Below are 27,980 nucleotides of genomic sequence, written 5' to 3'. Positions count from 1 at the left end.
AGGTTCACCGGCATGCACAAAGGTGGGTGACCGCGGGGAGCTCCGCAACGCATCCCTGCCTGCAGCGCAGAGAGAAAGAACCGTGTGTGTGTGTGCTGTAGCTGTCGGATTATTATTATTATTATTATTATTATTATTATTATTATTATTATTATTATTATTATTATTATTATTATTATTGTTGTTGTTGTAGTACTTGTTTTAGCTACAACTACTAATATTTTATGAGAAGAGTGAGGGATCAAGTTGTGCTTTATGACTTTGATAGACTATCTATGGCTATGAGATTATATATAGTGTGTGTGTTGCTATAGTAGACTTTGTGTAGTGTTATTTATATTTAAGTTTACAGATATAGTAGGCTACACAAAGCTGTTTATACAGTGTATTCAAATTTAAAGTATGGATATAGCAAGCTACAGTGTACAATGCAGTTTATATAGGGTATTCAAATTTAAAGTATATGGATATAGCAAGCTACAGTGTACAATGCAGTTTATGTAGGGTATCAGATTTAGCCCATAGATTGCAGATTGTCAGGGGAGGTTGCATCAGGACCCCCAGGACGCACTTTAATGTTGCGGTGCTGATGATTGCTGCACTTTGTAGAGATTCAGACTGAAGAATACCTTCCTCTCTCTGTGTGTGTGTGTGTGTGTGTGTGTGTGTGTGTGTGTGTCTGTAACCAGTCTGCCTTTGAACACTACCAGTGAGTTGTCATCCAAGAGAGGTTTTGCAGGAATTGGGGACATCTGGATAGACAGATTTGAATGTGCCGAAGGTGAACTTATACTGTTGTATAATACATGTACATGCTGTGTCTTTTACGTACTGAGTTCTAAGGCATCAGCTATCCATTTGGCAGCCAGGATTGTAGTTCAGGACCCTATCCTGCTGTATTATAAAGGTCTGAGTCCTACCATTTTATCAGGGACCTAAATGTAACCACAGGATAATAAAAAATACCCATTTTCTTTCCCAGATCTTATAAGATGCAGGTACCACAGAATGGGTTGATTCTTATCAGCTGTGTTTCTCAGAGTTGTGTGTTGTATCAGCGTTGAGAGAGAGATACAGAGAGTGGGATTCGAGCAGTGGTTTAGGAACACAAGACAAGCATCTGTCCTTTCCATTATAAATACAGCAGGCATGCTGCACACGGGCATGCTATACAAGACGTCTTTATCAGGCTGGCAGTGCAATGTTATTTACAATCATTTCATATTTCATGGGAGTTTTCATGGACCCTGCCTGCAACACATTAGACACCCTCTTTAAACAACCTGACACTAAAACATAGTGCACAGGGGTTATGTTTTATTAATACCAGACCCACATTATCAAAAGACTGGGTCCCGTGCACAGTGCAAAGGTCATCTGTATGTTTTATGGTTAATCACATTTCATATGAAATATAGCCCCTGTAGTCGAACGCAGCCAGCTGGAGCAAACATACAAAGAGACTCGGGAGCTTTGAAACACCGCTCCAGATATCTACTATGAAAGTCTTTTTAATTAGCCAGTAATGGGACTTGCATTATTGAAAAGCAGGTTGGGAGGCTTGCAGAGAAAATACTGCTTTGTATCAGAAATTGTTCTCACACACTCCTGTACAATATGCAAACATGAATACACTATAGCATGCCATTCCGTTGAAGTGATTCAGCTGTACATTATGGATACATGCATCTGCCTACAGGCTATATACTCATGCATAGGGTAGTTCTCTGAAAAGAATGCCTCTATAGAAAATGCATATCACCGTACCCTACTGTAACACAAACAGTTATCTCTTATTGTGCCTCCGATATGATTTAGAATATAAAAAAAAAACAGCAACAAAAAAACCCGTTTTTTTATTCTTTAGGTTCAGTACAGTGGATTGCCGGTCATTTTGTAGACGTGTTCCATTCAATTCGTAATAAGCCGTTTTCCCATTTTTCCATGTGTTGGTTGTAGTGGCAGGGCAGACAAAGGAGTTCAGGTGCCCTGGTATGAAAACACCTACCCCAGCTGGTACTAATGCAATGCCAATCAGCACCTTGGTGCCAAGCAGTGGATGGGCATGGATTACGGGTTACGGGGAAATGGTGAGACTGGCACTGCTGCTGAATGTGTTACACCCACTATGTGGGCAAGTGGAGAGCTGGTCTCCAAGCTTGAATTTGTTTTTCTTACCTGTTAGATAATCTGAGTCGAAGAAACAAATACATGCAGTGTGCTTTTTAAGAAAATCCAGGTATGCGCAAAATAAAACAGTAAAACTACAAGTTCATAGTGATGTTGATATTTGTAGGTCTTGTAATTCTGGGACACTGTCAAGGTGCAGGATATAAAACAAATTATACGCTGTAGAAAATTGGATAATATCAGAAACCACTGTATCCTTCTGAGGACTAAACAAGACAGCCCAAAAAATGATTGGCATGTCTTGGCGTGCATATTGAATAGTGTTGTGAAGCACAACCTGTTTACAGTAGATCACGTTCAGTGTGCTAAACATGTCGGATGCACATTATATCAGACTGCATGCTAGTTATTTATTCACTCACTCGTAGATACTTTTTCTATGGAGACCTTCCAGCACAGTGCGTAGTAACAAACATTGCATTCAGAAAAATCCAAATTATAGAAGTTCAGAATGTATGCTGTTTATTTGTTTGTTTGTTTGTTTATGCGATGCTTAGGTGACATTTTTAACACTCCATAAAAGACATTGCATTCATAAAATAAACCAATCTTAATACAGTAATTGCTGACTTTGGTGTTTGCTAGATTAGCTGAAACTTGCCTTCGTCAGTAACCAAAGTGTTTGTCTATGTTTCCTTTTCATGGTTTCCCTTCTAACTAATGAGTCCGTCTTTGACATTATGGATGTTTACTGATTAAGCTGATGTTGTATATTGTGATGGACCTAAAATCCCATGCCTAAAAATGTCTTTATCTGCTAAAGAAATCAAGCTACATGTCTGGCTGTACAGAATGGTGTAACACATGTTACTGTAATTTAAGAGTGTTAGATGCACTTCAGCAGGATGTCTTGATTTGACATGCACATCGCTGACAACGGCTCAGGCAAAATTATAAAAGTTTAACACTTGGCTTAAGTTTACACTCTCAGGGGTGGTTTCACAGATCCCAATGAGCTCAAGGTAACATCAGGGAGTCCAATATTAGTGCCAACCGGGGTCTCTCTGTGAAAGCATAGGTTAGACTATGAGCAGCCCTATCGAACGCAACCCCTTTATGTGTTCATCTGCTCAGAATTCAGATCCTGGAGTAAGTAACTGCAGTGCGTGTGTGTACGATGTCAAGCTGTGTCATTGCATGCTTTGTAATGAATGTTCTCTATTGGTATAGATGTTTTTTTATTCCATTGACTTTGCTTAGGCAGCAGGTCACAAATTAATGGTTTTATGGCATGAAACTTAAGTTGCACGTCAAAACGTTTGTCTAAGCTTATTACTTAGCTTATTTTTAGTATGGCTATAAATCACGTGATCTAGTGCTTAAAGTTATGGATGTAATACATTTAAAATATTTACAAATCTCTGCGTTGGAGGACAGGCATGAATATTTAATCAAATATTTCTTTCACGTATGGAAATATTGCAAAAATCAATGTGTGGTATAAGGTGAGGCCGTAACTGGAGGCATTCAGAATTCTGCATCGTGAGTTGACATTAGATCAGATGCAATCGGATACAGTGTGCCATGCATAGACAATAGCAGAAGCAGCATCTGCAATTACACGTAGCATCCTTTAAAATGACAGCTTTTGGCAGGAGCCATGGCACCCAATGACAATGCTATTGGTGGAATTTCCTGGAAAACAAGTAAAACGTTTCTTCTAATTCATTTTGTTAGTCATTTTAATGCAGTACAATTTAATGGAGGCCTTAGTCTCATTTAGCCTTCTGTGCACCGCTGTGCTACTTTATCATGAAACAGATGTGACAGAACAGTCCCTGCATTCAGTTTCAGTTTCCACCTGCCTTTGAACCTGCGTGTTATATATGTAGAGAGAGAGGAGTAGTGAGGAGGGCCATAGTGGAAAATTATTGCTCCAAGGGAAGACTATTGTTACCAACAGGGGGCTATAATGCCCGAAGCCTGTCGTTAACAACAGTCTTCCCGAGGGGCATTTAATTTTACAGAGTGAGCTGAGTCTGCAGGATATATTTAATATATGAGTCAGTCAAAACAATAAGGGAGGCGAGGTTGGATAGCAAATATGACTTCATATACTATAAAGCCATAAATATTTGCAAGCCTTTTATTGCCACGAATATCTTAGTGCTGTACATATAATGAAGTAATATACTACTACCAGTGCAACAGGTAGCCAACATTTCTGGAGCAAAATAGGTTTTATGGGTGTGATTCGCCAAATATTTTGGTCGCAAATATTTATGGCTTTACAGTATTTTATTTAAATATAGCTGACACAGCATAAGTAAATAACTAAATAACATAAATAAATAACAGAACTTGTTTTTGCCGTTCATAGTTATCAAAGTGTTTTTCTTTCTTTTGTAGTATGATTTGTCATTCATTTTCTGTTAAGGCACAGCAGGGGTGAAATTCTGCCGGTACTCACAGGTACTCTGTACCGGGACTTATTTTAATGCCAGTACTGGGTACCGGGACTTATTTAATCTGCTTTTCATCCAACGCAGATGCATTCCATCCACTCACACAGTCCACTAGCACAGTGTTTCTCAAATGCACTTTCATTCAGCACAGTTTGTGCTGCTTGCATGCTGTTTCCTCACACTGCTTCTGTTTCTGATAGCTGCTATTGGCCACACCATTAACGTCAGTATAATCACTGCATGGTGATTGGCCAAGCTTTCATTCTAATCAGATTCATTTTGGCATGCGTCACAAATCTCCGCCCATTTCACTTTGTGTCAGTGCTCATTCGTTGATCAATGAGAGAAGACCTTAGCAGTGCAACGTAAAAACAGCGGTGTGGAGTAATTATCGTTATTATGAAGTAATAATTATTTTCTTTAGTGCGGCGGAGAAACTATCTGAATATTCGAACGACCATTGCTGCACATGAATTTGAAGGCAAAAATCCACGTCAGTGGAGGCTGTGTGGTCCAGTGGTTAAAGAAAAGGGCTTGTAACCAGGAGGTCCCCGGTTCAAATCCCACCTCAGCCACTGACTCATTGTGTGGCCCTGAGCAAGTCACTTAACCTCCTTGTGCTCCGTCTTTCAGGTGAGACGTAGCTGTAAGTGACTCTGCAGCTGATGCATAGTTCACACACCCTAGTCTCTGTAAGTCGCCTTGGATAAAGGCATCTGCTAAATAAACAAATAATAATAATAATAATTACATAGTTGATAAATATTTGAAACAATTATCATAGCGTGTTTTGCCTTGCACCGATTTACCACATTGCCAGAATTTGCGTGAAATTTTCTAAAATGACAAGTGATGTGTGGGACAGTAGGGATTAACATTAAACAAACAGACTCAACAACGTGCTGCTTCAGATCTGGAAAGCGAGTCAGAATCGGGATACAGATGGAGGTGTGCTTCACGCTTTTCAAACACTGGCCCAACTTGCAAGGCACATGTTAAGCATAGCGATCAACGTTTTGTTTTGTTGTGATCCTAGTATTTTCTGTTATGAGGACTGTAATAAACAAAACCCCAAATGGTCAGGTGTTTTATCTTAGTACAGTGCCCCCTTTTCTAAAACATTTTGAAGAGTTTAAGTTAAATGTGAGTTTTCACTTGCGTACATCTAAAAAAAAAGTCAGAAGTAAACCACAGTGATGATGTTACTTTATGAAAATGTGTCTTTTGCCACTTTGTTTATTGTGCAGAAACCACAATACCAGGGATACTAAAAAGAAGCCTGCTTTCATACTGCTTCTGCCTGAAATCATTTCTGGAGTAGATCATGGTAATTAATCTACACAGAAACACAACAGAGAAGCACACAGAACATATTACTGTAAGAAAAGTAATACGTACAAAACAAATAAAAGAAACAGGGATATATGTTCTAATCCAAGGCTATTATTGTAGCATGGCCAGGTCCTGGAAAGTATGGGGATGATTTCAGAGAATACTATGGAGATTAAAATGACCAGGACATCATTAATAGTAGTAGAGCCCTTTTACATAATAAATGTGAGGGGTATTTTAGCCTATATTGTGCATTGTTTGACTTGGACCTTTTTTGTATCATTTTTTCAAAGCACTGTTTTTATTGTATACCATTTTTTATAACATCATCCCTTTTTTAGGATATCTTGAAACGCATCCCTCTCTACAGCAGTTACTGCATAGTGTAATTGTTCTTAATGCTTGTCATTTAAGGTATTTTCAGCTTCCTTGTTTATGGTGAATTAGTTATAATTGATCAGTTATTGAAGGCTTGTTTTGTATTTATAAATGTATCGTGTACCGATATGTTTACATTTTAAAAGGATTATTCATTGACACTCAAATTGTCAGTTGTTAAATGTGTACACCTGGCTGTGCATGCGAGTACCTGCACTTTTTTGTTGAGAATTTCACCCCTGAGTCACAGAATCGCTGTTCAGCAGTTTTTTCATTCTGCCATTTTCTCTTGTTGTCAGGAGTGTAGGTGGAGGACTTTCCTTTGAAAAGGGGCGGGACTGAAAGTGATGTGAACCAGTCACATGTCAGAGGGAGACTATTGCCCTGTGATGTAAGGATGTTAGTTCAATCTATTTTTGCTCCTAATGATGAGGTTTTAACCAATCAGAGGGCAGAATTTCCAAGCACTGAGTCATGTTTTGGTTGTGCTAGCTTTTCTGTTCATTATTATTATTATTATTTATTTCTTAGCAGACGCCCTTATCCAGGGCGACTTACAATTGTTACAAGATATCACATTATACAGTATTTCACATTATACAGATATCACATTATTTTACATACAGTTACCCATTTTTACAGTTGGGTTTTTACTGGAGCAATCTAGGTAAAGTACCTTGCTCAAGGGCACAACAGCAGTGTCCCCCACTGGGGATTGAACCCACAACCCTCCGGTCAAGAGTCCAGAGCCCTAACCACTACTCCACACTGCTGCCTGTTCACTGTTCATGCGTTCCTGAAACGCACATGTCCAAAAGTTTGCGTCCCATCCATCAAATACTAGACTATTGTTAACACAAAGGCTAGTGAACCCCAGGGATGTGCATTTTGTTACATTTTTATGAGCGTTTAAACTCTGCCAGATCATAGTTTAAACAATCTGTGTCTGTGTGTAGATCTACATATAAACACAGACACACTCTTTGCTCTGTTATATACTAACAGTAGACCGTTCGCATGACAACAAGACGGGATTCTAAGCAGTGTTTGTTGCCTTCATCTACGTGTGTTTAATACTCCTAGTCAGATGATTGCGATGCAGATGGTGATCTTCATGAGAATCTCGTGACTGCTTAGCAAAAAACCTCCGATTGACAATTGACTTGCTATCACTGTACACTCTGTACTAGGTATTCATTTTTATGTTTAAAAAACCCTGTCAGGACATCCCTGTTAAACTAGTGGCAGAGAAGCCAAAGGTTGGCTTTCTTTAAGAGTGAGATTTACAGCCCCAGAGAGTGAGATTCAAGGTCAGAGAGTGAGACTTTCTAGGTGTGGTGTTAGTCATTGCTTAAGACAGGGGTTCTCATCTTTGGTCCTTGGCGACATCCAGTAGTCCAGGTTTTTAATCCAACCAGCTCCTAATAGTTTGTTTTAAAATGTACTCCTCCCTCCTCTTGCATGTGTATAGAACTTGGGCCTGTAGTCTCCATGGTTACCACAGTACACAAGCTTGGAAAGCGGCTTTTAATATGGGCCGTAACACATTATTTTAAAATAAAATCCAGAGCGTGGTGGGGACTATCGTACTAATTTCCAATGTTCATTGCACTGCTAGGAACTGTAACCAAACTATTTTAATAGTAATAGTGTGTGTACGCATTACGCCCGACTAAACATGAAACGGTACTTCAGTGTGGGCGCTAAAGTTTGAGGTGGATTGATTAAAACGTTTTTGAGTAGGGTTCTTGAGATCGGTTATGTAGTGTGGACAGGGCCTAAAAGTAAACATCCTTAATATAGCTTATTGCTGCCACCTACAGGACTGGAGTGCACCTTAATCAATGCTGTTACATTGACAGAACAGTTTTTTTTAAACAAGCAAGTATTTTATGGTCATTTTGCTGCAGTGTAATAGATTACCACAATATATGCATGTCTGTGTCCCTTTCCATTCTGTGCGTCCCATGAACGACAAAATATTTTTCCGTCCAATAGATTTTGCATTTACACAACTTAAGCTAATTTATTTATTTATTTATTTATTTATTTATTTATTTGCATGTACACAAAATGTTTAAATGATTAAAAAGTATTTATTCCAGGACATTTCAGACAAAAGCCCTTCTTCAGCTGTGTAGAAAGAAAAGTAAGCAGGCTATATAGAAGCATGGGTGCGACACCTTTAACACTGTTGACATCACGCCAGGTGTTCTTGAATCCAGATAGCAGGGTTGTGGATAAACCATGTTTTGTCCTCTGCATGGCAAGTCCACTAGGTGGAGTCCCTGCTGTGGGGCTGCAGTCCAGGCTGGCTCGGGGGTCCTCTCCTTCTGTCAGGAGTGTGGCTGTATGGTTTAGGGGCGGGGCAGCTGGACCACAGTGCTGAGTCAGAGTGGAGCTGTGATAGACAGCCCCAATGCAGTCCCACCACTCGAGAGAGCTGTCTGCGAAGCGCTGATGTGCGGGCCCGAGTCCTTTGATGAGGGCAGGAGAGAATTAGCTGTAAATTGTAGCTGAAGTGTAAAGGGCGTGTGCTTCTGTCCTTGACTGAGTGTCGAGGGCCGATACAACCTTCAGTTGTCTGAACATCTGTATGCAGGAACGCAGCAGAGACGCAGAGTGAGTTTGATTTACAGGGATGGCTGATCCTCATTTTGAAAACTGGTGGGTTTAAGACTTTTTAAAATTAATCAGCTTTATATACTACGGCTAAAAAACTGTTGACCTTCATTGGTAATTAAACCTGAAAACCATAGTTGAAAATAAAGTTGTTGAATGTTTACCCCTTTAGATCTCACCACGCCTGGGGGCGCTCAACTCCTAGAACGCCCCTCTGGCAAATAGCACCCATTCTTTACTACAAGATGTAGAAATGATTCCGTTCTAGGAATCTGGCTACAGTATCCGTTATAAAGGTTTACCATAGCAAAAGCATAGTGAAAGCATGCTAAAGCACAGGGAAGCATTGTAAAGAATACCAAGGTATGGTAAAGGAATCCTTTACTGCATAGAACTCAGAAAAAGGACGCTTCATTCTAGTCACCTGCTGTCACTGTTTTACACTTAATACAGTATTGTGTTTCTGTTTTGATAATGGTATATCAACACCCCTCCAATGAGCCAGTCTGTTTCTAGGGCAACTCCCTGTGCTTATTTTGCAAATAAATGGTGTTCATAAGTTTACAAAGGGGTATCTAAATATTTGAATATTTTGAAAAGTAATGCAGTAAAGGGTTTTAATAAACATGGCAAACCAGAGTAAACTGTGGTAAATGCAGATCACAACTATGTGAAAAGCGTGGTAAAACTGAGAAAATACAGTGCAAAAATACCATGGTCATCTTTTCTAAGGGATCTAATGGGTTAATATCCACAAAGACTTGTATTTCCACTTCAGCAGTGTCTTCAGAGTGGAAGCAAGTTACGCACTGTAAAGCATGTCATTTAAGAGTAGAAGCATCTGGTTGGTTAATTACGGGAAAGAAGGCGTTGAAGAGGTGGAGAGAATGACCTAGGAAGTTAAGTTTGAAATTGAGATTAATGTTTGCTGCGACATGTGCATTTCACAACTGCACATGTGAAAGCTCAGTATATTACAGAGCGGATTGCAAGATTTCTTTCACTGTTTCATCAGCTACACTATTACCCTTTTATGGTGCAGGAGACCTGGTGAACACAATTTCTTCATAGTGTCCCATAGTTCAGCTGTCCGTGCTTTGGCCCAGGACTTAATGGCAAGGAGGTGGAGGTCCATTGGCTGTGTTTGTTTTTGAGATGCTAACTGGGACCAGTACTATTATACCTCTCCTTTATAAAACACATAAATAAATAAATAAATAAATACATAAATAAATAAATAAATACATACATTTATATCTAAATAAAGGCAACTTGATTTTTTTCGGAGGGACGTGGCTGGTGATGCACTGGAGGCAGTGCAGACAGGCGTGTAGTAATCTCCATTTTTATTAGGGGAGCTTGTCACAGAGACAGGCTTGCTCAGCGCTGGCTTGTAGCTCCTGAGAGCTCCAGAGCCGCGGATGGTGTTCGGAAGGGCTGTGAAACAAAGCAGATAGGCCTGTACTCTGATAAGGGGCTGCAGGTCTGAGGCACTTGTTAACCTTTACTGGGCTGTGAATGCATTTGAGGTATTTATGCAGCTAAAGCACCGCACAGGGCTGAGATATGCAGTTTGATTATTTCAACAGGCTTTATGTGGCGTGATACATAACTGTGGTCTGCTTGTGCTGTGGGGATCACAAGCCTTTGGAGTCGGTACATTTTTCAAAATTTCAATGCTTTCTTGGCAATAAGCAGGCATCAATAAGGATCTGGATCACCCATAACTCTTGGAAATTGTTATTGTAATCACATTTACTGAATGGTTACCCCGAGATAATGGCATATTTTCAGTGTCTTGTACTGAACAGTGCATTTCAATGGGCATACATAAGAGTTATCCTTGCTTTGCTGCAGCAGTGGTCTGCAGTTAGGAGGCAGGGGATTGTCTTCCTTTTAGCTCTTCTTTTTAGCACGTTTGCTGCTATCAAGAGAATGTTTATTCGTTTTGCTTGCTTTTTATCTGCACACTTTGTTTCGCTGAGTATAATAAAAATGAAAATTAAACTAGAATGCAAATTTTGCTGAAGTGCTTTGATATTCCTCTGTCAGACATTATAATACCATCCTTTGCCAACTTTTGGTTTGAAACAGGAAAGTCATTCTTTTAGTCAATATCGTTTCTTTGTGTTTCTTAAAGGTTGCAAATAGTTTGTTTTTTTTCCGTACTGTACAGATGAATTTCAGATGATGATCTATATTTATATATATATTATATAGTAAATATGGACTGGGGCGGAGGCTAACAGTGGGAAGAACTATAGTTCTTCCTGAGGGGCCTTTAGTTTCCCACTATGATCCAAGGTCTGCAGTCCATATTTGTTTTATGAAATAAGAAAGCAATGTTTTTGAAGTCCATAGCGCATAGCTATTAAAGTTTTTTTGCCATAGAACTGTCTGTCTGACTTTCTCACTGCGGCATAGAATTCTCGGAGGAGTCCGTTTGTGAATGTTGTATTTATTTACATCGTCCAGCTGGATTTGTTTGGACTTTAGGAAGTCAGAAAACACTGAAAGCAAAGCTTTATGATGATTTTAGTGTTTGGAATATTTCGTGGTATATTTTCTAATTCATTTTCTGTTGTAAAGAGAGTAAGGACGTTCAGCATGATGTCGTAATTTGCCTATCAAATCCACAATGCACAATGGCCATAAGCAGAGTCACGGTGGCAATAGCAGCTGGATCTATTTTTGGTAATGTGACGAGGTTTTAATCAATCATATGCCAGAATTTCTATGGACTGATTCATATTATATATGTATATATATATATATATATATATATATATATATATATATATATATATATATATATATATATATATATATATATATATATATATATATATATATACAGATACAGATACAGATACAGGTAGTGGACAAAAAAATGGAAACACCTGGGTAAATGAGGGACACCAAGTATATTGAAAGAAAGTGCTTCCACACAGGTGTGGCTCATGCGTTAATTAAGCAAATAACATCCCAGCATGCTTAGGGTCACGTTTAAAAATGCTGGACAGGCCTGGTTGCCTATAATTATGGCTGCAAGAGGAGACCTCAGTGACTTTGAAATAGGGGTGATTGTTGGGGCGCGTTTGGCAGGAGCTTCAGTGACTAAGACAGCTCAACTTGCTGATGTTTCACGAGCAACGGTGTCTAAGGTGATGTCGGCATGGAACTCCAAGGGAAAGACATCATCAGCAAAGGGCAACAGTGGGCGGAAGCGCATACTCCAGGATCGTGATATCCGTGCATCAATTCGAAGTGCAAGGCAAAACAGGTGAGCAACTACAGATCAATTGACTGCAAATTTCAACCTGGGGCGCGAGCAGCCAGTTTCATCAAAAACGGTCTGCCGAGAACTCCACAGAGTGGGATACCATAGTGGCCAAACGCCCTATTAAGTGACTTTACATTGGTGTTTCCATTTTTTGTTCACTACCTGTATGTGTAGTAATTATATATATATATATATATATATATATATATATATATATATATATATATATAATATAATATAATATAATATAATATAATATAATATAATTATTATTATTATTTTTTTTATAAATAATCAGTGAGTTTATTTGCTGATGATCCAGTAGAGCGACAATTTCCCTTACATTACCTAGGCTACTTGTAGTTTGTTTTCCTAGCAACTGGGACATGAAACACATGCAACATGTTTTAATGTTTAAAACATTAAACTATTGAGATCCTTTGTTTATAATAGTCCAAATCCGCCCCTCACGTTCCTTAGCCATCGCTTGGCGATAGCTTGTCTGTCCCAGACACGAGAGGAGACATCGAGTCATGCTTTCATCATTAAGGGATGGCAGCGAGCCCAGTGTATAATTATGTCTGACCCAGGAGAGGTGGTGGTTGTTGTTGTTCCTGCTGCTGTCCCCTTCTCCCCTGTAGCTCTCCTTTCATGCCTGTGTCTCTGGTTTTGAGAGAAGTGGAGTTTCTATCTGGACTGTCAGCCTCCAGAACCTCCTCAATTGTGTTACTCAGACTGCGGCAGTAAGGAAGCCTCAGATACAGCACTACCTCGCTAAATATTCTATGGCCTAACTAGTTTCCCCTAGTGGGGACTGGACATCCCTGTATGAGATGCTGCAGTGTCACCAAGGTCCTAAAAAGCTGTCATTGAAGGTACCGGTCTTGTCTGTCCACTGCATTGGAGTCAGTGTCTTTGCTGTGCTGCTTCTGACGAAAGCACCTCAACACTCACAAGCTCACACGCTGATTATCAGACATGCACACAAGCACACTGAGGCACACCATCGCACTGCACAGACACACAGGCACAGGACTTCACAAACACACACACACACTCAAGCACAGACAGAAAGGCACACACACTCAGACACAGACACACCAACACAGGCACAGACACACACCCATACAAACAGACACAGACACAAACACACACAAGTACAGACATGGGCAAACTCAAAGGCCCACACACATAGGCACAGACACGGATAGGCACTGACACACACACACACACACACACATTATTTTCAGCAGTCGGGGTCTACAGTGCTTTTTTTAAAATGTATTTATTTTTTTACATTGCCAGGAAAGACAACCAGGATTCTATGGTTTTATTTTATTTTTTAAATCAAGAATCTACAGAAGCAGCCTTTTTATCCAATCTGCCTCATCGTTCATCTGCTACCTAGTTTGACTTCCAATGTGCTGCAGCTTTGCAGAAAAGGACCAGGCAGAGACGGGCTCAGCTACACTGATACTCATTCTGTTTATAAAATGAAGTGTGTGACAGGGTCTGGACTAGAATGGAGCGTCCCACACAAACCACTCTACTTTTTTATTTATTTTTTACATTTCCAGGAACGATAACCAAGCTGCTATTTTATTTTATTTCATTTTATTTTGTTTTTTAAATCAATAATCTGTGTTAGAGCTCCAGTGTACTATAACAACACATTCTCGTATATTTTTTTTGTCAAACTTATAAATGATTGAAAATATGCTATTTGTTTATGTTTTCAATTGAATTAAATGTCAGTCGAATGCTATTGGAATCATTAAGTGAAGGATCACAAGGTGGTGTGGTAGCAGCGAGATGATTAGATAGGAATTAACTTGCCGTTAGTTATAACTTTAATTTTATACAGTTGTATTTGAAATGACCTCATATACCGAAAGCAGGTATAACATAAATGCAATAGAAATGAGAACAAAAGGCACCAGCAATAATAAAAGAAATGGTTAGAATTCTATGAAAGTTACTCCTGCTGCTCTTGCACGAGGTCAGTAACCTTCTATGGTTTCTCCAGACATGCCTGTAATGCAATCGCTGCTTCACAAATGAATAGTGAGTAGTAAATGACTCCAGATATGAGTAGGGCTGCAGTGAAAGCCAGCCTCCCACACCTCTGTATTAATAATCAATGCAGAGCCACGCAGGGTCGTGATTGGCCTGTCAGAAGCCATACAGCTGATGCTGAGCTGAAGTGTGGGTCCTGCCACCTCTGCCTGTGGCAGGGCGCTAGCTGGACGGGAGACTGGGGGGGTTACACATTGCTACGTTTCTAAGATTCTTTTTCTCGCCATGGGATTCTACTGACAGAATTTAGAACGTTAGAATTTCACTAGCAGAACTGGGAACTGGAACACATATTTATTTTTTATTATTTATTTCTTAGCAGACGCCCTTATCCAGGGCGACTTACAATCGTAAGCAAAAACATTTCAAGCGTTACAATACAAGTAATACAATAAGAGCAAGAAATACAATAACTTTTGATCAAGTAAAGTACAAGTTTGTGGGGTCTTACTGGTTAATACTGTACCCTGTTCACAGTGTCTTTACTGTAACAGAGTCAAAATACTGTACTGGCATTACAAGGTCTATTTTAATGATCCTAACAGGGGTATATATATATATATATATATATATATATATATATATATATATATATATATATATATATATATATATATAATGTTCAATATTTCTTTACAGTTACTATATTAACTTTGCAATGCTTGTATGACTTCTCATGCCAATACATTTAAATTTGAATTTGAAATACTCATAACTTCAATGCATTACTGCAATACTGGGCCATGTTTTCAAAGTGGAAAGAAAGAAAAAAAAATCCTGTTTATGAGAAACAAAACTCCTCAAGAGTGCTGAAGAGAACTTGAAATCCCAGTATATAACTCAGCTGTTTGGTTCCTGTTTTGTAAAATAAACAGGCGTTTTACCTCTTTAAAAAAATAGAAGTTTAAAGACTGAAGTAAACACTTTGAAAATATGGCACATTAGTGCTTAACAATAGAAAGAGAGAGAGCATCTATTGAACAAAGAAAAATCTTGTAAACTTGATTCTTCCAGGAGGCTGCGGGCAGAAATTCCATAACACCTCAGATAAACTCTTGCATTTTTCATTCTCATCAAAAGAACGCATCGCTGCCGTCTTTGTGCCCTGCCGCATTGTTCAGAGCATCCTGTGCACCAATATATTAGTGGGTGCAGGTGACGGATGCTGCCTATTGCTGTCTTCAGTGTAAGCAGGTCTGTTGATACCAGGTTTCCAGTTTTAGTGAGAGATTTACTGGCGTGCACTGGGGTCGAGGCTTCAGTACACATTATATCTATTTGAATTTGTCTTTATATGATACTCTGCACAGTAAGTGCCTCTTTTCAATCAGCTTATTAATTGCATCGTTGCTGCATAATCTGGGCAGGAATGCATGGCTACAGGCCTGCACCGGTGAGCAGCGCTCATTCAAAACATGCTTTTGGGATGGGAACGACGTTTGTGGGCCTATGCATGTTGGGCCTGGTTAGACAGAAGCATGTGTATTTCTGTGGATAAGACTACTGTCTGATCTGCCTGCTGGTCTGAGCTTGTTGAAGTCCCACATCAGCAACATCTTACTTTCATAAAGGAAGCATTAAACAAACAGGGTGTACAGAAGTTACGTATCATTCGTGCTATTTGGATTCAATTATTATTTTGTTTCTGTTTTTCCGTTACATCCTTGTGGCAATGTGCCTCGCGCCCCTGTGTGCATTTCTGTGTTGTATGTTGCGTGTGGTATGTTAATGTTGGTGTATAGAGATGGCTGCACGGGATATAAATGGGTGTGTGTAGCACGAGTTATTTAAAATGTATAATTGTATTTAGGCACGGGATTGCACATCACTTCACGTGCATTTAAAGTATTTAATAATATGTGAGCACAGGCTTTTACAGATTTAGTTCACGTGCTGGGATTCAGGTGAATAATTAATTAGTAATTGAATCCCAGCACGTGCATTTAAATACTTTAAATGCATGTGAAGTGAAGTGCAATCACGTGAAGTTTCAGTTCATAGCAATATTTTCTCAACTAAAGATCATTATTAGATGCTTCTAGTTAGTTCCCCACAAAGACTTTTTACATCATCAGTGAGAGACTAAAGTTAAGAGAGGGAGACTAATTAGATCATTCGTCTCACCTTTGTGAGAACAGATCAGACTCCTTGCATCTCGTTACTAGCCCATCAAAATACAATTATCTGAAGTGAAGACTGCACAAGTGTAGAAGGTGAGATAAACAGATATGGGGTTTAGCTCTACTGTGCAACAAGAAGCCACAGCTTTGGCTTTCGCCAGTGGGGTATAGGTTTATTAACCACTTTGTCTATCCAATCATTTACAAAAAAATTACTTAAATATTGTGGTGCACATCCATTTTGGACAATACTTCTACACACACTCGCACGGACACACACGTACTAACTACTCAAAACCCTCGCCAAATCTGACTCACTTACTTGTGGTTTTAAAGATGATAGATAGCTTTAACTGGAGCAGAGGGAGAGCCAGCCTCTTAAATATAACCATCCATTTACCTTACATACATATATATATATATATATATATATATATATATATATATATATATATATATATATATATATATATATATATATATATATATATGGTAAGGTAATTATATATATATATATATATATATATATATATATATATATATATATATATATATATATATATATATATATATATACCTCTGCTTCACCGCTTAACAGCAGGACTGGGAGACATAAAGATGAGTAGAGTTGGAAGTATAATGACTGGAGGTTCTCCAGCCATGAATCTCTGAGGAAGAAAGCTATTTATATATCAACATAACGCTTTAAATAGCCATTCCTCTGCTACCCACATTCCTGCTAGACTTTGAGTAAACGTTGGTGTGCTGTGTTTACATACGTGTGTAAAACAGAGCATTTCTATGCATGTCTGTTTGTGCATGCATATGTATTCATGTATTCATAATAAATCTATACATGTATATTTACGACTATGCATCGGCATTTTTAAAGTAGCAGACAGTAACAACAAGGCATTCATTATTTGTTGTAATTGCCCCACTGAGTCCCAGCTTTGTATACCCTGGAGGTATGCAATTACTGGAGACATTTCTTTGTGATTGCTCCACTGAGGGATGTCCTGTTTCCTCTTGGGAGGGTGGGGGGAACGGAGGGTTTTTTGAGAGAAGGGACAGGGGGATAGCCAGACCATCAATTCTGAGTAGAGTTGGAATTTAGCTAAGACACAAGAGTTAACGTTACCAGTGTGCTACTGCATCACGACTGCTGTCTTTTCTTTCTTTGGCTGATGCTGAGAAACTACTTCATGCTTTCGTTTCAGTAAGACTTGATTATTGCAATGCTTTATTTGCTGGACTTCCACATCCTGTCTTATCATGTCTACAGCTTGTTCAAAATGCAGCAGCGAGGGTTTGACTAGAACGAACAAACAGGCTCATATAACTCCTGTGCTGGCCTCATTGCACTGGCTTCCAATACATTTTAGAATTGATTTTAAAATCTTACTATTAGCATATAAAGCACTAAATGGCTTAGTACCAGAGAGAGATTATTATTATTTATTTATTAGCAGACGCCCTTATCCAGGGCGACTTACAATTTTTACAAGATATCATTTTTTTTTTTTTTTACATACAATTACCCATTTATACAGTTGGGTTTTTACTGGAGCAATCTAGGTAAAGTACCTTGCTCAAGGGTACAGCAGCAGTGACCCCCACCTGGGATTGAACCCACGACCCTCCGGTCAAGAGTCCAGAGTCCTAACCACTACTGCACACTGCTGCCCGCGTAGAGGTTTATAGGGGGATTCTGTCCCCATATAAACCCCTGCGCACTTTAAGGTCGGCTCACGCTGGACTCTTGTGCCTCCGAATGGTAAAATTGAAAAGGAGGGGAGAAAGTGCGTTTTGTTTTAATGCTCCTAAGCTGTTGTTGAGATGCTGCTTCGGTCAGCATTTTTAAATCAAGATTAAAGTCTCATTGTTATAGATCAGCTTTTTTAACCTAATCTAGATATAAAGTTTCTGTTATCTATTTTTATCTGCTAACGTTGTATTTTATTTGTTATTCTTATTTGTTTTTACTTATTTCCTGTGTTTTTTTTAAAGGTCCTATCTAGATATTTGCTATTTATTGTTATTATTAATATCATTGTATTTTGTTTAATTGTGTGATTATACTGTTCTGTTTCTTGATCAGGATACATACTGTCTGTAAAGCGCTTTGAGATACCATGGTATGAAAGGCACTATATAAATCAAATAAATACATAAAATAAATAAATACAATTATTTACAAACAATACAAACAAGTTTAACAAATGACCAAAAAAAGAGCATCGGCCAAAATAAAAACATGCATCTGTACATAGAATTTTTGGTTTCAATTTTTTTAGAGACATTAAATCTCGGAAGCCCAAGGCTGTAGGATGGAATGAAGCAAAACAAAGTTGCAAGAACAGAAACCTTGACATGTTCCATCTGCACTAGGGGTGCTAGACTCGGTTTAATTCAGTAAACGTATATAGTTTAAACGTTAAAATAAAAACATTTTGAAAAGACGCTGTGTAAGGGGGGTAGTGCGCGTCCCCCTCGATGTGCGGTCTCAACAGCAGAAGAAACGGAAGTCGGACATCTTGGGGGAAGTGCGTTAGCTGCAAGGGCTCTGAGCATTTTAAAATAAATAGCTTTATATAAATTACTGCATATATGTCTGTAAATAGGTCTTTTACATCGGCTTTTCTACTCTCCTTAAAAGCAGTTGATACCTCTTAATCCATTTGTGTATCTCAATCACAACTGAGAAACGCGTTAATAGTAAAATTGGTTTAATTTACATTTTCTTCTGTGAATCCACTAAATGGGCTTTTAAATTGTGTCTTACTTTTTCATTTAAATGCCGAAGCGACTCCTCATCTTTATTAATTTAAATGCAGTTACTCATCATAACCATTGTAACAGTGTGTCCAGCAAAACACTTTATTTGTAATTATCGCTTTAATAAAGATTAGTCGCTTATTAACATGTTGCGATCTCGTATGTACGTGAAAAATGAAGGCTTAGCCTATTTAAAAGCCCATTTTTTGACAGAAAAAATAACTAAATTAAATAAATTACTAAATTAAGCTATATATATATACATTTATAAAAACAGTGTAGCAATATTTAAAAAAATAGCATCGGTGGTACGATAATGGTCTGTTTTGATTGGAGGGTGAGCATTAATTGCATTATTATGTTATGATATTGTAGCGATCTGTGTATTGTTTGTGTACTGTATTCCCTCTTGTTTCTACTGTCTGTGCTGTTAATGCCGCTGTATTGTGTTCTTCCCCTCGTCTGTATTCCCTGTAGTTGCGGTTCGCTCTGTCTCTGTGGCTGTGCGAGCTATCCTGCACGCATGGTGCGCCCTGGTCCCTGTCATTGGCTGTTGGTTGTGTGTGCCCATTGGTCCTAGTGTACGGCCGGGGACCAATGGGATAGCTGTTCGCTCTGGCACCCGATTAGCATAAAGGAGCGAGGCTAGGTTATAAAACGGGGCGTTGCACACTCATTGTGGTCGGTCGAGAGCAAGTGGCTAGAGCAGTGGTATCTGTATGGTGCGGAAAGATCCTAAATAAAGCTTTGAAACTGGAAGCAGCGTGTTGTCTCCTTCTGTTCTGTCTACTGCGTGAAACGCTACAATATTATGTTATGCAGTCTAAGTATTCAAACTGCTAAAAAAAAAAAATCAATACGGCCTTCTGTAATCTGGCTCAACAAAAGTCATTAAAGTTGAATCCTGTACCCTCCACAATTGAAACTGGTTGCATGCCATTTGCGATAATGAACCGTGTTATGTTTTCTGTCCGAATTGTATCACATTTCCTCACATTTCGCTTGCATGTCTGGGCCCCACCTCCTCCACCCTAGGGAGGTGAATATCCAATGACAATGATGCCACGTGACAAAGGTAGGAAGTAATAAAATAACAAATAAAAACTGATTAGCTGTCATTTGCAGTCAGACGCTTCTTAATATTTGACCTGCACATTTTTGACAAAGTTTAAACGATTAAGCAAAATTAAAAACGTTTGACACTTTATTAACGTTTAAACGTTCCAACTCTACACGATTTCCACCCCTAATGTGCACTATTACACCAGTCTGAGGAACTAGATCCCATTCCTTTCCAATATAAAACTGTGTCTGCCTGCCTACCACTGGTTCCATGTCCATTTATATATACAGTACACCCTCGCTATAACGAACCTTCGGCTATAACGAACCTGACCCCTGGACCCCAAATAAAAAAAACAACAAAAGATAATACAAACACATACTGTCAACACTGCGGTTTGTACGCACAGGATGCCACCTTTGCAGTGAAGGCAGCTCTTAATAAAAAGTGTGCACTGTGTAATGCCTCCCAAATGAAAATAATGTTATGTTGCAAACTATATTGCAAACTATAGTAATTGTTTGAAAAAAGCAGTAACGCAGGCATATCTCTGTCATGAATATAGGTTGTCAAAAAGCACTCTGTTTTTTGGCTTGTTCAACAACCATGCGGCAAAGCAAAACTGATTAAAGGAAAAACAACAACAACAAACCTTTCCTATCAAGCGTTTCATGACGGGTTGATTTGGAATGAAAGATCAGTTTGGGATTCTTGCATGTTAAGATTTGCTGCACTTTGAAACCCTTCGTGTCCGATTGATTCTGAATAAAACTTCATCTTCAATTCGGTATTTTTAACAAACCCCTCGATGTAATGAACGACAGGTTCGTTATAGCGAGGGTGTACTATATATAATGAATCAGTGATCCTGGCCTCTGATTGGTTAAAACCTTATCATAAGAGGAAAAATAGATTGAACTATTGCCCTAACATCCTTACACCACTGAGCAATAGTCTCCATCTGTCATGTGATTGGTTCACATCACTGTCAGTTCGACCCCCTTTCAAAGGAACACCTTTCTGCCCTGCACTCTTCACAAGAAAAAAATGGCTGAACACAGATTCTCTGAGTTAACAGAAATGTATTACAAAACATACTTCAAAATAAAGATGCTCCAAACAGTAAAATGGTAATTGAAACATCATTGTCACTGTTTACGAACTTTCTGAAATTCAAACAAATTCAACTTGACGAAAACAAATGACGGGTGGGATATAAACTGGATTATGCAGCAGTCAGCAAACCAGACGGAGACAGAGAAAAACTTTGCTAACTATACGGTATGAACTTCAAAAACATTTATTTATTTACTTATGCTGTATGGGCTATATTTAAACAAAATATATAAGTCAGTATTTATTTACGTGTGCTGTATCAGCTATATTTGAACAAATTATATAAAGTTGTATTTACTATCCAACCTTGCCTCACTTATTTTCTTGACTGATTCATATATTAAATATATACTGCAGACTCAGCCATAGTGGAACATTTATACATTTATCCACCTACTGTACCTCTAATATTTTCCTCACAATAAAATAAGTTTACAGTCTTTGGTTTTGCCAACATTTTATTATTATTTGTATTTATTTATTTATTTATTTATTTATTTGCTGCAGTTTACAACCCAATCATAGCGCCCTGCACTTTGGACACTCATTACTAGGTAACTTAGTTCCTCAGAGACCAGTTTCCCACAGTGATCCATAATGCCAGCTGGGAAGTGAAGTGATTTCAATGTATATAGAAAGAAGGAATTCATTTGGTTGGAAAATGTTCTTACCTGCAATCACAGACTCGTGCTTATAGAGTGGTGTCATGCTCCTTTACCACCATGCTAAACACACGGGCAGGTGCACTAGCATGAGCCATTGATGACATGGTACTACACTATAGTGACATACCAATAGTTTAACAGTGGTATGAACAAAGAGGCACCAGTCTTTCCTTGCAGTGTCATGGAACCAAGGGGGAAAGAGATGGTTTGCCTTGACGATGCATTCATTAGATACATAATGTCAGTGATTGTTCTAATTCTGAATTGTATAATCTGCTGTTCACATTGATTGTTGTTTTTAATTGGTGATGATGTAGTGATTTCAATCACCTATGTAATGTAAGTAGGGTTACACACTCGATACACGCTGAGGACGGGCGGTAGGACCGAAACATGTTCCTGTTTGTTTTAAATTCAATAAAAATAAAGACATTTTGAGTGCAGGCATTTCGCTGTTTTGTTTCGTTACAAAACCAGAAGTGGACATCAATTCAAAGATCCGCACCTGGCACATCCATTTACTATAGAAAATGTTTCTTTTCATTATAAAACCTCATACCTGGTTCTACACAACTACACAAGGTGAAATGAATCTCTGTTTGCATGCCTTCCTTTCAGAGGGTCTTGCACTTCATTGCACCTGTAGAGTACAGTTGTCCCCACCCTATCAGGACCTTCTATCCTGTCAGTAACCAATCCAGTACCAGCCCAAATGACTGACATGCTTGAAATGGGAAGTAAAGCTGTAAAAAAGTTCCCAGAAGGCAAGGGAAGCAAACTGAGGACTTTATTTAATCGAGTGTAGTTCCAGACATCATGTTTTAAAATGAAAATACAGGTTTGCTATAACATGTGTTTCAATCAAAACTGCACATTCGAGACCTATAGAGAAGTGCAGGAGAGTTAAGAGTCGTGTGTGTGTGTGTGTGTGTGTGTGTGTGTGTGTGTGTGTGTGTATATATATATAAGCTGTTTCATCTCATTCCACTGCCCAGCACTGCCCTGTCATGCTACAGTTCACTCAAACAGACAAACGCTGAGTTAAACCATTTACAGTACCATATAAAATATTAAAATACAATTTCATTTTTCTTTTGGAAATGACTACAAATGTGCAATTTTAATAACTTCTTTCTGAACCTTTTTTCTAATCCCCTAACTGCCAAGACCCATTAGTTAAGGTTTTTAATCTTTCAACAAAAGACAATTTGCAGTAAACAAATTGCAAACTCCCCCACCCCCCCCACCCCCCACAAAAAAAAAAAAAGATTTTGAAGTTTTGTTAGAAAACCCTGTGTTTATTGGAACCCAGGGTCTGTTGAAGTGCACACGTTTTGAAAACACAAGCCTCAGTACAGGAACGACCCACTCTCTCTGTATAAGAATAGCTTCAGGTAAATAGCAGAGGACTTAAACAGAAGAGCTTGATTAAGCTAGATACAATACATCAAGCAATGTCAGAACTGGATCTCCAGATTGAATAGGGGCAGCAGATGTCAAAGACAGAGTGTCTTTTGTAACAGAAAAATCCATGACAATGATCAATCACCTGAATACATGGAAATCTCCCTTTTAAAATACAGTTTCTAATAATGCACAATGAGGGCTGAGTTCCCTCACATGTGTCACATGCCAGGTCTGATCTATGCATTTCATCACGGGGTCCTGAAGGACAGCCCATGGATGGGGTTTATCGAGGATTAATAGCCTCTGTTTTTGTGGGAATCTATCAATACCTGTCTCTAGTGCACCTCTGAGCAGGGTTAGAACAAGAGATGGGAGGATCAAAGTGACAAGATAGTGTTCCCCAGAGATCAGCTGCCATCTCATCTGCTGTCCTCTTGTTTGTGTGTTTGTTTTTTTACCAGTTGAAAAGCATGAGCGTTTCTAAAGGTATCCAATATATCCTTTTTTTTAATTTTTGCTGTGCTTTTACTCTTAGCCCTAACTGCTAGACCACACTTCCTCCTGGCTCCAACCTCTAGAAATAACTGCTTTCTATAAATGGAATTAGAGCAGGAGAATAAACCCCAGTATTGTTTCTAAATTCACAATCACACCCCAGCAAGAGGACAGGAGCTCCTCAGAAACCCACGGGAGCCTCCTCCATGCTGTAATGAAAGCCCCCCCCCGCCCCCCCCCCCCTCCCCCGATGTGCAGATATTTCCAGTCTCCGTTCAGGTTTCTTGGCTGCTATTGAGAATGGGCCTGGTTTGGGATCGATGTCTTTCAAGAAAAAAGATAATGTGAACTTCTCAAGGCCACATTCAGTATACAGAATCTTATCAACAGCTTGATCTAGTGCTGCTGGCAGTACTTAATGTGACCTGGAATGCAGCAGGACAGTTAACTCTCAGGTGCCTGTGGGAGCCTGTCGGTAGGAACAGCGTGCAGAGAAGTTCCAGCAGGCATTCTTAGAACTCGCGATGGCGCGCACGGGCGTTCTAGAACTGAGCGGGTTAAGACACACCGCTGCCATTGATACCGCCTAACTAAAAGCTTGCTCACATCTTCAACAGTATTATTGCATTTTTTTCTTTAAATACAGTACATTATAAAATACATTTTAAAAGTGTATTTTCTCATGACAAGCATTTCAAGAGCGTATTTATTGTAGGCTTTGGCTATCAGAACTGCCTGTCCTACAGATTTCAGTTAATGAAAGGAGTTCTTTGCTTTGGAATATCGATATTCCATAACAGTTGTTTATTACAAATTGGGGTTTATTTATGGCAGTTAATCTAAATACAGTCAGTGTTGTATGTATTTTAATGATTTTAAACAGCAGCAGTATTCAGATCCCCAATATGTGCATGTTCTTATTGTACCTGAATCTGCAGCCTCTTGCCAGTAGAGGCTCAGTATGTAGACCCAGGTTGATATATGTAGTGGCGATGGTGCTCAGCTGTGTTAATTGCTGTTCTTCTCATCATGTTGAGCTGTGTTTGTTCTGTGTATCGGTGGTGTTATTCTGTCTGCTCACAGCTTGCACTGTCTTCCCTGGCACTTTGTGAATGAAATGCTTGATTCCGGAGATTGCATTGGCTGACAACGATAAATAAACAAATCAATACCGTCCCTAACCTAGACTGTTTTACAATTAAAGCAAAGCTACTGCTACGACTACTATTACTAGTACTTCTTCTTCTTCTTCATCTTCTTCTTCTTCTTCTTCTTCATATTCTTCTTCTTCTTCTTCATCTTCTTCTTCTTCATCTTCTTCTTCTTCTTCTTCTTCTTCATGTTTTTACCATACGTCTGTATGTAAATATTCACACTCCAAAGGCTTGATAGAACAAATAGGCCTTCAGCCAGTACTTACAGTACTTTAAAGCATTGTTAACATTTAACTGTTGTGTTTACAATGAAAATGGTAATCCGGTTTTGTCTGGACTTCAGTGCTGTAAGTGCACAATGAACCCACACCAAGCACAGTAAGCTGGCCCCTCCCGTTGGGAGGAGAAGCTCCTCAGCTGCCCCCAGTGTGATCTGGCTGACCCCCACATTCTCCATCGATCGTCACAGACCCCCAATGTGGAGGACAGTGTGTGGCGGATCAGCTTCCTTGGCCTGGCCCTGGTGAGATTTGTGAGTCCAATGGAGATGGATCACCACCTCTTCCATTGAGATTTTTCTTGATATGATGATCCATAGTTTCATGAATCTTTATCTCTTTTAATGTGACAGTGTTTAAAAGCTATGTCTGCTCTATATAAAAAGAGTTGCTGTGTTTGTTGTTTTGTAGTCATTAATTTTAGTGGGTCTGCTCATGATGCTATCGATTCGTGACCTCTCCCAGGGCTCTCGACTCAGTCTAGGTCACAGAGAAAACGGAGGCCACGATGGATATTATTCCCTCCTTCACACATGTTCTTACCATGTGGGGCGTGAGTTACACTGATACACACAACACTTATCATATGTGATTTGATGAGTCCCAGTTATGCTATCTTACCAAACACAGTGAACAAAAAAAGTCCAAATAAACAGGTTATAAAATACAAAATGTTTTGAGGCGATAAAACAAATAGTTTAGATGTAGTGTAATACACAGAGGACCCACATCTGCTCGGAGTGGGACAGGCAGAAGAGATCGTTTGGAATTATGTCTGTCCCACATCCATTTCAGTTTGTATATTGATGCCCCAAAAAATGTCAAATAAGTTACAGTAAGTTTCAGTTCTAGATACAGTATTAGTCAGTCCCATTCAAATCATAGGATACTGTGACCACTCAACTCTGCATACCCCACCTATATCTACATACAGTAGGTGGGGCTGGTAGAGTTGAAGGGTCATGTTGTCACATGATTTCAATGGAATTAGGAAGGCTATTCAGTCTCAGCCGTTCGGATTCTCCAGATGAGGTCAATGCAAGTTCAAAACCAGGTAAAGCCAGATATACAGAGAAACAATGTACATTTTAGTATATACTCAATAAAATGTAATTTGAAGCTGCTTTGTATGGGAGTGAGTATGACTAAATAATCTAGGCTGAATTTTTTAGTGCGTTTTTTTTTTTTTTTTTTACCTATACATTGACTTTGCTTTGTCTTTGTTTACCTTGATTGTATCTGTTTTGTACGCTGCTGTGTTTTATCAGACTCTCATTATGTACAGCAATACTACACCTTCTTGTGCTTGTGCAGGAGTACATTGCAATAAGATTTTATATGTGAATTGATGGATGAACAGACAGTCAGACAGACAGCTGTTCCTGGACTGTGGCTGAAGCGACAGATCTATCCATGGATGGGCAGTTGTGCTACCTGGCACGATGTGTGTGTGTGTGTGTGTGTGTTTGTATATCTATGTATAAGTCTCTCTCTCTCTGTCTCTTCTCTTTCGTTGTCTCTCTCTCACTGCCTCACTCAGCTCCAATGCCCTTCTCCTTTTTACATTTGCAGGCTGCGCCTTCCTCACATACTGCGCCAGAGAGTCGGCCCTGAAAGCTCAGAGCGCCCTGCACGAGCAGAAGACTTTGCCAGGGGTAGGTCATGCAAACCCTTTGCCTGTCTGTGGGAGCTGTGTGGGGCTGCAGTGCTGCTGGAACAAGCAGAAGCAGGAGCAGGGGCATGGCACTGCCCTTTAGAAAGGGTTACCATAGAAAATGGAGAGAACATTTTAATAAAGCACAGTGAAAGCATTGTAAAGAATAGCGAGGTGTGGTAAAGCATATTAATAAACATGGCAAGGCAGGGTAAATTATGGTAAATGCATAGTGTAACCATGGGAACAGCATTGTAAAACTGCAAAAATACAGTGGCAAGCTTCTGGAAGGGTGCACTCGTGCTTCTTGGTTCATATATACTTATACTGTATATGGTGAAGGCTGGCAGGGATAGTTTTCAGACTTGACAGAGAGTCCAGGACTTGTTAAACGTTTCTCACATGGGCCCACCAGATCCGAGGGACGTGAACGCCGACTGTAATATTTATGCTGTTCCAGTGTTGCTGCTGAATGCAATTCAGTGGTGGCTTTTTAAACGTTGCACTCTCTGATTTTAAAAGTTGTGTTTTAATGATGCCTCGGGGGACCGTTTGGCTTGTCGTCATGGAAACAGAAGGAGAAATCCCTGGGTTTGTGCTGAAGCCTTTGACAGTTGAAGGTTGATGATGACATCACGATTGTTTGTACCTTTGCAACGTTGTAAAGGTCAGCATCTCTAATGGCACGTGTGTGTGTGTGTGTGTGCGTGTGTATGTGTGTGTGTGTGTGTGTGTGTGTGTGTATCTTTTGGCCTTTGTTAAAACAACATTATTAATCACAGTCAGATAAGCAAAACATTTTGGCTACTGCCTTTATTTGACTTCTTGGGTTTATCTCAGGATTTATGATCAGGCGTTTGAAGTATGTCTTTTTTGTTATTAATGATTGAGATCATTTAGGGAAGCACACCCTCAGTTTTTCTTGTTTGCCCTTTAATCATCCATAACAAAGACATTGAAATGT

General features: G+C 39.2%; 1 protein-coding gene across 11 annotated transcripts in view; it reads left to right on the top strand.

Annotated features, from left to right (window-relative positions):
* LOC131737435 (CUGBP Elav-like family member 4) overlaps positions 1-27,980 on the top strand; it is a 233,479-nt gene that overhangs the window by 508 nt on the left and 204,991 nt on the right. For all 11 annotated transcript variants that reach the window (XR_009329045.1, XM_059026421.1, XM_059026392.1 and 8 more), the window contains exons 1-2: positions 1-22; positions 26,935-27,017. The exon at positions 1-22 is cut by the window's left edge. Coding sequence is in view for 10 of the 11 variants with exons in the window: in XM_059026421.1 (XP_058882404.1) it covers positions 1-22; positions 26,935-27,017 (105 nt within the window). In the remaining variant the exon portion in view is untranslated. The remainder of the gene's footprint in view (positions 23-26,934; positions 27,018-27,980) is intronic.

Source organism: Acipenser ruthenus, chromosome 1 (genome assembly GCF_902713425.1).
Source record: "Acipenser ruthenus chromosome 1, fAciRut3.2 maternal haplotype, whole genome shotgun sequence".
NCBI classification, from domain to species: domain Eukaryota; kingdom Metazoa; phylum Chordata; class Actinopteri; order Acipenseriformes; family Acipenseridae; genus Acipenser; species Acipenser ruthenus.
The sequence above is the reverse complement of the archived record's forward strand: the minus strand, read 5'-3'. Positions and strand labels throughout refer to the sequence as shown.